General features: G+C 32.5%; 1 protein-coding gene across 2 annotated transcripts in view; it reads right to left on the bottom strand.

Moving 5' to 3' along the window:
- Nucleotides 1-1653: 1653 nt before the first annotated feature.
- Nucleotides 1654-15519, bottom strand: part of LOC109537892 — a 27371-nt gene continuing 13505 nt past the window's right edge. For both annotated transcript variants that reach the window (XM_019904819.2, XM_019904820.2), the window contains exons 7-18: nt 12766-12930; nt 12536-12704; nt 11214-11343; nt 10119-10255; nt 9629-10055; nt 9468-9569; nt 9108-9414; nt 7542-7607; nt 7344-7489; nt 7158-7283; nt 6947-7093; nt 1654-5737 (exon numbers count right to left, since the gene is read on the bottom strand). In XM_019904819.2, the coding sequence (XP_019760378.2) occupies nt 5672-5737; nt 6947-7093; nt 7158-7283; nt 7344-7489; nt 7542-7607; nt 9108-9414; nt 9468-9569; nt 9629-10055; nt 10119-10255; nt 11214-11343; nt 12536-12704; nt 12766-12930 (1988 nt within the window). In that variant the 3' untranslated portion in view covers nt 1654-5671. The remainder of the gene's footprint in view (nt 5738-6946; nt 7094-7157; nt 7284-7343; nt 7490-7541; nt 7608-9107; nt 9415-9467; nt 9570-9628; nt 10056-10118; nt 10256-11213; nt 11344-12535; nt 12705-12765; nt 12931-15519) is intronic.

Here is a 15519-nt window from a genome sequence, read left to right as displayed (position 1 = left end):
AAAACCTTTATTATAGATGTATTATTAAATATAAATTATTACATAAAACATGATTTTGATACAAACTTGGTGTTCATAAAAGATTCTCAAACTGGAAAAAAAAAAAAAACTCAAAGTGGAACTTGTTTATTGCTTTGTGATTGTTTAGCGGATAGCGCCTTAAGATGCAAGTGATCCAGGACTACTTATTTAAATATTGGCTTGTTTTTGCCAATTATTGTTTCCAAACGATTCTTGCTAGGAAATTTCAGCGGCCAGGATTTGTCCGATATATTCGCTGGCTGTTGGATTACGTACAGCATTTAATTTTGTAGAAATATATGGCAACCAGGGTTGTAGTTTTTTTTTGATAGCATTTACGCTGCTCGCATGTGCAGATTTGTCGATTTTATGAGGCGAATTTTATATAACGGCTTTTTTGAAATTATGGCGCACTTATTTTCGTATGTTTTAGAATTTTGATCTGAAAAAAACAGGTAACTGTTTCAAGTGCTTTTTTAAAATTATGAATTTAATTCTGAATTTAAATAATAACTGACCGAATTACAGGGCAAAGAGTGGACGTATGTGCAAGTTTGAGAGTTTTACGCTTGCCAATATTCAGAGCCGATTTCCTTCCAAACTGTTGCAAACTTGCCCAACCTTTTCAAATCATCATAACTTTCAAGTTTTTTAACCGATTGCAATTTTCGTACGATTTTCAACAAATTGCAACATTTCCAAATCGACCCGATATTAACAGAGTTATGCAGAAAATTTCGCCATACTATTAGTTGCTTTCCCAACAAACATTGATAACATCTGTCTTGAAAAATCGCCTTTTTGCCCTTCAAACTCTTATGACTTCCAAGTTTCTCAACCGATTTTAATTTTGCAAAATACGATTTTTAGACAAAATCACTCGCTTTAAAACCAATGTCGAATGAACCAAATCCGACCCGTGTATTAAGAGAGTTACTTCTTTATTTACAGTGAAGAACCTGATGCAGCATAATATTCATAATATGCGAGTCATTCGCGTTGGTGTTTACCATCACACAAACTATTTATTATCTTAAATTGTACCACTGATGTGCCGATTTTTAGGGCGTTTTATTAAAACGGGAGTAATTGGACCAACATGACCCCGCAAACTGAAGAAACTACCGAAAAGTTAATGTAGCGTGGTTTTTGTAGAAACATTAATTAAAATAAAATCATGGGAAGGAAAATAATATTGTAACGTAAAAACAAACCGTTTTTTTGAACTAATCGGAAATATTGTATCTGAAACAATTTCTAGTTCTTACAAGGCAAATAATCAGCTTTTATATAAAGGTAAGTACATGTTTCTTAATAATCACAAAAACATTGGAAGACATCAGCATCAATTCAATTAGTGGAGACGATAATTTAGCAAATGCTAAACAAAACGAGCAATCTGAGCATTAAATTATCAAAATCAAAGGAAACGGTTACTTTTTTGGGCTCGTTTAAACCCGCAGTGTTGTTAGAACTTCGGGAAAAGTACACATTATAGCGGAGGCATGTGTTGAGATTATATGTATTACGCAAATGCGTAGGTTCACTAATCAAATCCAATACCTGTCGAGGAATGGATCAGCGTAACTCTATACTGTTTGGAGGAGAAAAGGAAAAATAAGACCAATGATATGCTAAAACAATATCAATTTTATTGTACAAAGAAAATTCAGTTTCGATAAACAAAATAACTCAAATTCATAATCTAATACGCGTTCACAACCAAAGTAAATCATTTGTGTAACAAAATACTCGTAAAAAGTATCCATTACATATATGTACATACATCAAAGCTCAAAAGGCAAGTTTGACAAACCGTTAGCTATTGTTAGAAATAAGCAAATACAGTTTTCCCATAACACGATTTGATTTGTTGTATAGCATTCGATAACAATTACAAAACAACTGCCATCTCCTCAGACAATATTTACCTGCGATATAAAGTAAGGCTTTTGCAAACAAAAATAAATAGCAATAACCATTAAATTATAATATTAATAAGAAGTTATAGAGAATTATATTCTCTAAAACTCTATAACATGTTACGGTCTTCGAAGCAAAGCATTGGAGGCAGAAACGAGAGTTTTATACTCAAGTCAGATAAATTTGAAGCGTATTTGTGATCGAAGAAAGCGGCCGACTATTAAACCAGCTACATACATGCAAATGTAAAGCAAAACTCCTAACACCTGTATTAGAAACATAATAAATACGTTGGATTTAGGCCGCAGCGTGGCGGTTTGTGTCTACGATTGTAAACCAGATTCGATTTTCTTTCAAAATGCAAACCACTGTTTTTGTGTGAAAGAAAGTACCGATTTGAAATTGCAAAAATTTGGTGTCGAGTTCAAAAAATTATTTTGAGATTTCAGATTACAAATGAAGAGTTTTTTGTGTCCGATAATTCTAAATGAAAGGGAATTTTTCGCGGCGTAAGCGGACAAAAAATTTTTTGAAAAGCTCTACCCGCTAAGCCTTTTGTAGCTTAGTTGGTAGAGCATCATGGAGGTCGCAAATTCAAATCTGGCCGAAAGCAGTAAAATTTTCTTATTTTAAAAAATAATTTGTCCGCTTAGGCCTCGAAGAAAGCACTTTCATTCATAAATAATTTACAAATATAATTTAGGCTGCATCTCGGCAACGGTTCGGAAAATAAAGTAAAGTTGGCCCCGCAAATCGCTGGACATATTTTCCAATATTTTATATTAAGTTCGAATTTTACTTCTAAGGAACGCAAATGGACCAAGAAGTTAAAAAATATGAAATCTTGAAAACATGCGGGATGATTTGTAAAGTTAAAAACGTAAGTTGAGCCCTAGAAGTCACCGCTCTCTAATATTACGAATATCTATCTGATACGACTCGATTTCCCAATTGAATTTTTCAATAAAATGCAACTGTTCAGGAGCAGTTTTTCATATCAAAATTTATATAAATAAAACCATGAAGAATGATCGAAAATCTTTTAAGCTATTTGTTACTCACGCTTCAAAACTAATTGGCGTTTTGATAACCTGCGAAAAAAGGCTCAATCTGTTATAAACCAATAATAACCATAATTCAGACTCTGCAAGATCCCAAAAATGTGTAATTGTAAACGAAAATGTTTTAACACTAAACGGTTTTTGAAAAATACCAAGTTTACCTCGATCAGGAAATATTAAAATAAAAATATTCGAACTTTTACTGTCCTCACCCTATGAACAGTTTGTCACAATCGATTTGGAATAGATCCGCTCTCCGTGTCTTCCAAACACCCAGTATAGTAATTACTGTCTCCAAATTATAGTTTATTAAAACCAACGTGTTTGCTTCGCTCTCTAATACAAGCTTTAGCCGTTCTTTTTTGCACTACTCATTACAGGCACATTGATTTACCGTTAGTAGTCCAAAATGTATTATTCGTGTTATGAAAAACTTGCATTTTCTGTTCTATTAAAATCGATTTACTCTCATCAATCACTTAAAATTCGACAAAAGCAGTAAATGTCGTCAAAACCTAAAAACGTATTTTTAAATTAAATAAAAATTCAACGCATATTGCGTAAAACTACAGCTTCTAAATAATCAAAGCGAAGCTAACTAATGTGAAAACATACTTTCAAAAATTAACGAACGCGTGGTTAGCGATTTAATGCGTCAATGTTTTCATTTAAATATTTATTGCTTTTATAGGGAATATAATTTAAAAAATTGCCGATCTTAAGACACGATAACAATAATTTCTTAGCGTATGTTGAGCAAAGAGTTTACCTTATATTTAGACTGATGGGTATATTAATAGTATAATAGTTTGGTTGGCTGAAAGCTCAATAAGTTATAAACAAATAAGCGTAATGAATATTGAACAATTAAGTACGTACATTGGACAAATTAATGACACAAAATCAACCCGGACGACAATAGGCAAACCGTTGTTTCCACACGCATGATTTAACAATTGTCAGATTGGTCTTTTAACAGTTTTGAAGAGTTGGCTAAAAAATGGGAAATTTAAACTTATTTAAGTCAACAGCTTGAGTTTACCGTAAATCGCAAACATACTTTTTTGCAAAACGCAATAATTATAATAGAAACCAAAGTACTTTATAGCGTACTAATTATCAAAGGCACATATGCCGTATTTTCTGAAAAATTTCTTGTTATTTTCCAATTTCTGAAATAAATACTGATTATCATTTATATTTATTGCGAAAATGTTTCTTTGCAGGCATTTAGGACACAGTCCTATTGACTATAATACAGATAAAAATAGCCGTGAAAGAATCAATTAATTAATACAGATCCGAGTTTCTGCTTGGAAGCACTGTCGAATACTTTTTTGTTATTATGGTCTCTAATAGCTAAAAAATGTTGAAACTAAATTTAAAAAAATAGGGATGTGGAATAAATATTATTAAACACAAAACCACAATTGTTCTTAACTTACTAATAAGGATTAATTATAAAAATATATTCACTATATTATAAACTATCAATAAAAATTCACGGACAATAATTAATCTATCCAACATTCCATACTCCATACTATATATAATTGGCTTTAATTTTACGGTAAAAACATATTGGACCGGAATTTAAAAAAATATATTAAATTTTTGAAAAATGAATGTAACTTGAAGAAATCGCAGATTATAAATCAGAAATCAAATATCATTATTTTATTATTATTTAAGACTTGAGATGCTATTAATTGTAAAACTGAAACGAACAGATCAGAGATGGGCGACTTAATAATAATAATTCAAAATATAACATGTGATAAATGAGCATATTAGGCACTAAACTAGCCAGATTCAATAGTGAAATATTGTTTTTCCGGTCTTGTAGGGTTGCAAAACCGGATGCACAATATTTTACTATTCGTCCGTCCGTGAAAGCCTACATTCCTTGACATCGGGATTCATTAGATATTTTATATGCCCGGTTTAGAAATAGTTTAAAAAAATCTTAGACCAGATGATATCGCATACATATACTTTACAATGAGTTCATGGACAGAGAGCATTTTTACTTGTACTTGCAATACTCTAACTTATTAAGATAATAAAGCCATACATTAAATATCAGACAGCCGGTATAGCCGTACATTGGTCAGATCAGCAATGCTTTATATTGAACAAGTTTAAATCCCAACCCCAAAAAAAATTTCCAAAAATAAAACAATTTAGACTATCTATAACCGAGCCGTGAAGTATGGATAAATGAAGGTACTTTTGTCAAGTCTACTATTCGCAACTTCACGTCTTCCTCAAGATAAAATCAAAGTCTAATCAAAACTAATCCTATTTTCTGTTTAGGAATTATTGCTTTCAAAATAGAAAAGTGACTGTTGTGTTGCTTCAGTCGATGAGCATATTATAAAATAAAGTGTACCTTTTTTTTAACAAGTTAATATACGAATCGTTTGCTGGGTAAATTTTTGTTTGATCGGAATTCTGATCTTTGCGGTTCTCGTAGTCGTAAAAATATGTGTACTACGGTAAGTATCTACAACGAATCTGTGTGAACATCATGTAAAACGAATTTATCTGGGGTAAATGTACACATGTATGAAGACAATTTGACATTATTGCTATTGTAAACAATAATTTAAATTCGCCTTAACCTGCGATACTAACGTATTAATTAATAAAACGAATTGCGAATATTATGCTTCGTCTTTGAAATATGCCACTGCCACCACATCACCGCCGACGTTAATAAGACATTGTCCCTAAAAATACAAATATTTTCAATGTTATTATGAGTATATATTTACCCCAAACGCTTATTGTCCCTAGATATTTTTCTAAATGTAGAAGATAAAAAACAGAGCTACTAAAATGTTGATTGCGTTTATGAATGAAGCGGAAAATACATGTTATAATTAAATAAAAATGTCACAAAAACATGTTCCCATCCTAATTTCGCTTCGTTTCTGACAGACAAATCATGCGTAAAAGGAAAATGTTAATTAAAATGGCAAATCATTTGCTAAGATGATTGCATCGCATTCTTTATTAAAAACGCACCCTACATAAAATTTAATGAAGATGCTATCTTGTATCTGACGTGTCTAGTATTTCTTTGAAAAGATAATTAATTTTCAAACGATGAGTATTTTAATAAAAAAAATACGCCTTTTTATTCTTCCTAAAAATTCTTACTAAAAATCACTTTGTTGCTGTAGCACTAGCTAGAACATTCTATGATTAAATTCCTTGAAAGTAAAAATGTAATTTAATGTAATCAATCAGAGAATTCAGAGGTGAAATTTTCTAGCCATTTAATATTTAACATTGATTGATACCGATTCATCTAAATAATGAATGATTCTTCAGATAAACTACATTTCCAAACACTTTTGATATTAAGAAATAAGTAACGTCACTTCATTCTGACGTTGTGAAATTTATACCTCGTATCACACCTTAACATAATCAGAGTGATTCATTCTTGAAATATTCTTTTTCACTTTTTATAAACCAATTTCCGGCAAGTGCACTCTCAACTTTAAGCAAGGCATCATACTGGTTATCCCAACACTATAGGAGATTATTATGAATTCTTTTCACGTGAAAGGATCTTACATTAGGAGAGAGTATTGAATATTTAGACGAAGTCGACTGACAGTTCATCTCAAAATAACTTTGTGTAACGGATTGGTGATTTATTTTACTAATTATAATTAAAAACAACGAAAGAACGAACTTTTTCCAACTTTGTTGCTTCCGCTGTACGGAAGCTATGAACTTGTAAATTCTTCCAGCTGAATTTTTGCAGTTTTCCTAACTAATAAGTAATTTTAATAATGCATCAACTAATCCAAAAATGATAAAACTATGCGAAAATGTTTCCTAGGAAGTTTAATAGTAGAAAACTTGCAAAACGCTCATTTGTAAGGTTTTTCAATAATACAAAATGGTAATGGTTAGATACGTACCTGGTTTTTATGTAAATTGTGATTAAGTACACATTCGGTCATAAAGAAAGCAACTAATGCATTGCCTCCCAATGCTGTAACGTGGGATCTCACTATCGCTAGAACTTCGGTGACGAAACTGTGGATAAAGCCACTTAAACCTCCTTCCTGAAAATGAAAGCAATATTGAAAATTGTTAATAATGTTCTCATGCGTGGGTTATCATTCTTACCTCTCTTATAGAAGTGGTTTCACGAATAAAGAAAAAATTTATATTTCCTAGATATTGCTCAATATTTCCTCCCGGTACATAGCTTAAGGGAGTTATGTCTACTCCATGTCGTTCAATACCAGGCACCTATTAATTTGAAAATAAATTTCATATATTCGTAGGCAAATTGATATCTAAATATATTACATGTCGTTGTTTCACAGATTGTGGCCTATACTTAGAGGGCGAACGATTACTTCTATACTTCTGGCTGGATTGATTGGATTTACTGATAGGAGCTTGTATAGTTTCTTGATTCTGACAATCCTCAAGTTTAAAAATTAAATCTTCGTCTGTAATGGCAACCCAGTCAGTAACAATACATTAAATGTTTTGGTTCCTTACCTGGTTTTGGTGGCACTATTTTAGATTTAACTATCTGGGTCTTCCTACCCAAACCCAACGCCATACCTAAAAATATTCACAAGTACAAGCACTAATGTATTTTTAAAACTTTGAAATTTTTGAAACAAACAAGTTTGACCCAGATTCAAATTAGTTCCACTTCATAACAAGTCACGATAGGAATAGCGAAACCTTAAAAGATTGAATCTACTTTAGCTGTTGAAAATACGTCTACGTATTGTATGCTGTAACCAATTTGTTTCTCAACAGGAATTTTTGTAAGAAAACTGAAAATGTTTTTGAAGACACATATGTTTCTTTGGATCAATATGCAATGGTTATTTATTTCAAGTTTAATTCCGTGCTTATGGAAGACCTAAAATGTATAGTGTATGTAACCAAAATCAAGTGTTCTATATAATTGTAGTATATCAGAATCGGATCTAAAATTGCAAATTTCAGTCAATTTGGTCCTGAGGCTTTTTTGGTTTTGACTAACGAGAGGGAGAGATCCCAAAAATACATTTTTTAGTTTTATTCAAACGTTCGAATACTTCGATATTTCGTTTACTCAAATTTAATAAATTTAATTTTATCTGATTTTGACGATGGTATACATACGAAATTAACTTGAGTTGTATTCGCTACTTCGCCTCGCATCTTCCAACGCGTCAAGGTTTCATTATCAAATTTAATTGTATGAAATATTTTTTAGTAAATTGTCTAACTAAGATTTAGCGCCACCACATTATCACGCAGCTTTAGACATGTGTATTCATTGTCGAGTTATTGGGACTTAATAAAAGATAATAGTCCCTACCTTAACGCAATAATTTGATTAATGATTGGCGTAAGTAGGAAGTGGTGGCTTTGCGAGTATTTTATTTATTTGATATTAAAAGTTGCATAATTAGGAGATAGCAATCACGACTAAAGCCGTCTTTTATTAAATCAGAAACTCAAACATTTGTGGAGAATGTGAGACAATGTTCTGGACAAATTAAAGCGAGCAGCGCGCCTTCGAGTGCATCAACTGGGTTCCTGACGCACGGGCGATCTCACGTCTGCATATTTATAACCTATTTGCTGAAATTTAAGAGCCAACTGCTCAATTAATTGAAGTTTTGGACATTGCTGTAGATCGCGCCAATATTTTCTTTCAAATCCAGAGCTCGCATTAGCGGCGGAATTGTTATTGCTCGTGGATACCCAAAAAACGCTCCCCCGTGTATCGATGCGTGCTGAATAATTTTCCCAAAGCCAAACTAACGTTCAAAACCGATCTCACTTTTCTATCCATTCCACCAAATTTGCTGCATCACATCCAAATATTAACAACTTTTTGGACAACTTTGTTCAGGAAAAATTTTCAATGTTCAAAAAATGCGTCCTTGATTTGACTTTTGCTGCACCGAAAAAGTGCCAGTTAGTCTACCGTTTACACGAAATCTTAAATATCGATTTTTTTTCTTGAACTTAACTAATACGGATGCAATAAATTATGTTGAACGATCCAGTTAGTAATAGAGTAAAAATGTAAAAGAATAAAGTAAAAACACTATTTACCAATAACACACAGCTGAATTTCATCGGGTTCCGGAATGTCAATCCTAAATTGCAAATCACACAGAGCGCATGGAACCATCCTGCGTAACTTAAAGTATATGCTTTGCAAAAGTCTCACAAAGTGCTTCTGTAGGTCATATGGCGGCAGTAGTTTTGCTCTGTAAATTTGCGTAAACATTTGAAGGTTTTTTACTATTTCCAAGTCTTCAAGGCCAGGAACAGATTCTGTACTGACGACGTGAATTCCGTCCGGAATTTTCTCTTGTATCAACAGTCTCAGAACTTCGGCATCTTCTGGGTCGTCCATCTGAAAAATTGCACCCGTGCAATATATTCAGTACTTTTCAACAAGTTTCTTACCTCCAAGATGCAACAGTCTTTGTTCCCGCAAGATATATCTAAAGGAGTCTGTTCTGTGTCCGAATCTTCATCTGATAAAGTGCTTTGTGCTTGATTGTCGCTCTGAAACAACATTAATGTGGCCTATTGCTACAGCAATTATTTATCTTTTATGTATTTACCTTAATTTGGTAAATTTCCTTATTTTTTTTGACCGTTTGGCTCAGCATTTCTTGTAGGTCAGCTACCACTTTCCCATCTGAATCTTTGCCAGTTACTAATACTGGTAAATCTGGAGTTGGCAAACAAGATAAATAGACTGCCGTGCCGGTAGCTACTCCAACTAATAGTTTTTCTCCGACAGTAATTCGAATTTTAAGACTAAATATAGCATTCATTCCTTTTATTTTCAATTTATTGACCAACAAACGGTGAAGTTCGTATTCTAAGAACGGCAAACCATCAGATATTTCTTTAGCTATAGCTTCTCCCCGAAGGTCCTTTAAAGGCCGTGAAACATGAGATTCTATAAAACAACCTTTGCCAATAGTTGGGAGTGACTCAGGCGGTTCAATTGTTGCTATTATAACTTCTGGTACTTTCGCCTTACTGAAATTAAAATACATGTTTTGAGTTACTGTACCTAAAAAAGCATGCTGAATTGTTACTTACAGACACATTGGACATTTGGTGACTTTCGCTTTTACTGGTACGGTTTTTTCATCGTAAGGCAAATGGGTGACTGCGCAAAAATGTGCTGAATATGTTTTATGATGAGGACTGTCCTGTATAGGTCGGCTTTGTCCATTCTAAAAATAAATTTATATATATACAGGGTGATTCACAACCTTATGGACATAGAGCAGGGACGTGTAGAGGACCTCAAAACAAGTCGACTTTTTGTGGTGCGCCACTGACTTCGACTGAACAAAGTTTTGAATTTGTTGTCCAATTGAAGACTTTTTTTATCTCTTGTAGTTTTTTCGTATCTGCCTTCGTTTTCATAGGCATAGGTTTAATATTAATGCCTTAAAGATCATATTTACTTATTAATTTAACCGAAATATCCGCGGTACAAAACATATAAACTAATTCAAATATCTAAAAAGCTCGCTTTTGTAATGAAACTCTCGTATATATAATAAGATAAGAACATCATACAAAACAAACATAGCTGTAAAATGTATTTTTATATTTGAAATGGAAACAATGATTTTTTTAAGTTTAAATTTTTTAGGAATATTCTACCTTTAATTTTACCGGTGCCAATAAATTACGTATTTTCTGTTTTTTATATAAGTAAACGCATTCGAATATTTCGCAACATTAAGGAAATGCAAAGTATACGTATAAGCGCAGCGAAGTACTGCATATCCAATAGTTTGATTGATAAAAGTAAAAAAACCACAAAAACTTACGAAACTAACGAAAGACATATTTGATTTCAGCTGCTTATTTTCCACGAGTACCACACATAAACTTTTACATCAGGAAGGAAACGAATAAAAAAAACATTGATAACCACCAACGATGAGAAAATATTTTTAAAAAGCGCTTTAATTGTTGAATTCATACTTCTTGTAGCATGGATATTTCAATCAAATATTTCAGATTCAGCTTTTTGGATTTACCAAATCATCGAAATAACTTAGTTTAGGCACCAAATAAAAGATTCATTTTTATATTTATTAATATTGTTTTAATCTAGGTTTATAAGTCTATTTTTTAGGAAATTGTAGCCATTATTATAAAAATAATAAACTATACCTCTTGTTTGTCACGCTCCACATTTTTATGGATCAGTTGGACACTTGAAAAGTTATCCTCATCTCCAGCTGAGCTGTTGAAATCTATAACAGCAGCAGTGCCACATGCGCTCAGCACACATACGTCGTCACTAAAAAGAGCGAATGTACATCAGAAAATTGAGGCATACATTTTATGTGTTATTTGTTTGTGTAACCCTGCTTCTCTTCTCAATTTATTACAGTTATATTTTTTAATCAACTAAAGTTCACTTTTGATATTGAAATAAGAAGGCATTAAAATTTCCTTTTGCTCCTTCTTCCTCCGCTTGCTTTAACCAGAGTGGTGCAACCAACGCTCAGTAAATGATGGTGTTAGAAAATGTTTTCTTGCAAAAAGAACTAGAGCAATATAAATCAATTTGCCGATAAGAGCACATAAAAAGCTGGCTTCAATGTTTATTGGCAATTTTTTAAATTTTCTCTTTGGGAAATCTGAAAGCGAAAACAAAGTTTCCATCGAATCCCAAAAATTCAGAAAGACCCCGATTTAAATGCAGGTATTTTATGGAATCGGATGAATTTGTCTCTTTGTAACGAAAGCAACGACAGGTCTGAATCTGGCTTCGATCTTGAGTGGCGATGTTTTGAAAATTTCTGTAAAGTCTGAAAGCGATTCCAAATTTTCCATCGACTTCCAAAAATTCAGGAAAACTCCTATTCGAAAGCAAGTTTTTTTGTGGAATCGGGTGCATTTTTCTCTTTATAAGCAAAGCAAGGGCAGGTCCGTATCTGGCTTCAACTTTGAGTAGCAATTTTTTCCAATTTTTTTAATTAGTTATTAAGTATCGAAGCAAAACAACGTTGTTTTTAATGAAATACCTAAACTGAGAATAGCCGAAGAAAACAAGGCAAACCCATCAATGCCTGTAGAAAGACAAAGGCTGCAAATCACTAAACTCTCTTTTATTCTTAACTAATTAGATCAAAACGAAATAAGAAGTAACTATCCAACCGGCACTTCCAATTAGAGTTCCTAAACAGTAATTGGAGCGTCACTTTCAAAATTGATTAAATTATATTTAAAATTTTTCTGTCTCTCCAACAAAAGGCCTCGTCTACCTTCTGCCTCTCTTCGGCAATAAAAAGCGCTTTTTAGATCGTATAGAGCGTCCGGGGCTTTAATGCAGACCAAACAATGTTTAGCACTTGTACACATCTCGTGGTGTGTTAAAGGCAACATTTTAACTAATCTTAGTTGCTTTTGCGTTAGTATATTATTTAAAAATTATTGAAAGGGAACTTAGTTAAAGCATTTTTATATATACTATAAATTAACGATACCATATGGTAGTTAGCTCTGTGTAACCCAAAACTGCATTACAGTTAAGACTTCTTGCATGTGAGCGAATTTCCATTCGTATTTCGGACCACCATATATCTCTGGATTCTGGTTCATCGACATTTAAAATTCTTTCCAGTAATTTAACAGATCGAGCGCTTATTGATCCGCCTAAAAATATTGAAATATTTGTAGAATGTACCCCAGAGTTAAGAGTGAAAACGTTTCTCACCGATTTGAATTATAAATCTTGGCGGAAACTTGGTCATTGTTAAAAATGGATATTCCAACAGATCAAAATGCTCCTGATTAACTTGTCCTCTTCTGATATAATTGTTTCTCATAAAAAACGCGGCGGCATTGCCCATCGATTTATCACTTCCCGTTAGACTATTTCCTGTAGGGAATTACATCAGACAAAGTTAATTATGAAGTTATACATATGACAGACAACATTTATCAAATTAGTAATCATTCAATCAATCAGTATGATTTATTAGAGATCAGTGGTCGCTTCTAGAATTCTAAGCAAGCAGATTGTTCAATTACTTATCTCAATTAATTTAACAACGAATGTTAAAAGCACTAGAGGGAATGTGTTATAGCTAAACCTAGCTGAGCTTTTCGCTTCTTTTATAGAATAAAAAAATAAATAGATGCAATAATTACAGAACATGCAAGACCATCCATAAATAATTCTTAATTATCATTCACTACGTGTAATTTTGTGGAATATAACAAACAACCAGGCAGATATTGATATGCCCCCAATTACGAGATATTTCTACTTTGACCACAATGCAAAGATAGAAAACCAAAGTTAATCTTATATTTGAACATGAAATTAATTTGGAATATAAATTAAACACTCAATCGAAATAAGTCATTAGCAATTTGTTAATATCCGGTGGATTCAACGGCACAGCATTACATAGCAAGACACTTAATTATAAATAGCAAGTTAAAATAAATAGAACTCTTTATATAGTTTCATGTAAGCAGATATATTTACGTGGGGAGGGGTATATATACATATTCCATTAAGATCAGAAAGTTGAGGTTGAAAACACATTGAACATAGAGAAGTAAAAAAGCAAGCTTATACTCACTCTTTTTAAACAATCCAAACAATCCTATGGTTAGAATTCAAAAATATCTTATTTAATTTACATGATCAAATAACACATTTATTACAACGAACTCATTGCATATGCGTTAAAAAAAAACATTAAATTGAAAAATGAATATATCGTATTCGTTTGAAAACCTCCCGCCGGTAGATTCGCAAAGTTTTACGTCTTATGTCTAAATCGCCTAAACACACTAATAAACCTTAAATTGAATGGCAGCCTGGTAATTATTTGCATTTTTCCCAAATAGACATAATTTCGTTCCTAAAATAAGATTTTTCTAAAAACTATGGATTTTCACAACCGGACGTTTCGCTTGCATTAGCGGAAATCATTATCAAATGCGATGTTCTGATGTTAACCAGTTAATTGTAATCCCAAATATCACCTAATAACTCATCAGCAAAAATATCGAATATTCGAACCTAAAAACCTCACAAAAGTCGGAACGTATTTCCTATGATCCGATGACCCTAAATTTAGACCTTAAAAATACGTGAATGTCCATAAAGACGCTACTGGTGGAATTCGACTATTCGTAATCACCCAGGGGTTAATTAGATACATAAAAGCTACGCCCTAATACATTATCTGAAGTGCTGGTATCGAAGCGGGGCTTACTGGTGTGGCAAACAATGTTTAAAGTGCTCCAGCTCTTCTTTCCTCCTTGCAGACTGCATTTGTAAAAACTAATCTTTGAACAGAAAATTGGAAAAAGGTGATTCATTTGGGACAACACATGTTTGGTACATGTGTTGTCCCAAATGTACCAAAGTAGTTTTCCCATAAAATGCACCAAAACTCAGATTTATGTGCATAAATTAATTTCTCAACAGAAAACTGAAAATAACTGAAAAAATGGGACATAACTTAAAGAAGATCTGTTGTAAGGTCATTTATAATGGGTGGATAATGGCAAAAACCGTAAATTTGAGAATATCTAAGTAAAAACAAGCAACGCGACGAATTCAATTCTTATATAAAAACGACGCTCCATTTGTTCCTATATGCAGATATACAAGGTACAAAAAATTGAAGATATTTTCCAGTAACTATTTTTTGCACCAAATGTAAAATATATTTTGATTTTGTTGAAATACAGTAAATAAATTTTGAAAATATACAGTAGGTCAAAGAGAATGAAAACTATGCTGATTGACGTATGTGATAAGGTATTTTTCCATTTCCCCCAGACGTTCTCTATCAGACTCGAATCGTCTTAACAAAGAAGAAAATGTATTTTAGAGCTTATCGCATCAAACTTTTTAGAGCAGTTCCTGGATGGAAATCCAAATAAATCATTGAAAACTATATGAGTTTTATAGATAGTTCAATACGGTTTTCAATGATATAGTTAATTAAAAATGTATAAAATATAGGAATTGTGATATAAAAAAGTAATATTTTTATATTACAATACTTCTGTAGCGCACTTGTTATAATGAGACACCATTACTACTAGCACTGTTAAGCCCCGACTCACACCAGCATCAACTTAACTAAAAGAGCATCGCCTCTGATGTTGGACAGGTTTCACGTCTTGAAAACCATTAATTTTATGACTTCATTTGCTTAGTCTAAAGATAAAACAACAACAGCCATATATGTATATATACATATATCAATAACACAAGCATAAAAGGGTTATTCATTGGTACTCCGCGTCAATAAAAGATAAAAATATTTTACTACAATTACTTCAGTACTTAGCCTACGTTTCAATGTGAAACCAGTTCATTCATATACATGTATCATTATCACTAAAGCTCGGATTAAAGGCAAATTGCTTTTTTTGGCCTATTTTGCTTATTTCAAACATTTATTGGAAGTTTTGCCTTTCTCGGAAATTTGTGTCA

The sequence above is a fragment of the Dendroctonus ponderosae genome, unplaced genomic scaffold (assembly GCF_020466585.1).
Source record: "Dendroctonus ponderosae isolate FM_Combo_2020 unplaced genomic scaffold, Dpon_F_20191213v2 Dpon_F_20191213_1, whole genome shotgun sequence".
Classification (NCBI taxonomy): domain Eukaryota; kingdom Metazoa; phylum Arthropoda; class Insecta; order Coleoptera; family Curculionidae; genus Dendroctonus; species Dendroctonus ponderosae.
Note: the sequence above shows the minus strand (reverse complement) of the source record. Positions and strands in the feature narration are given on the sequence as shown.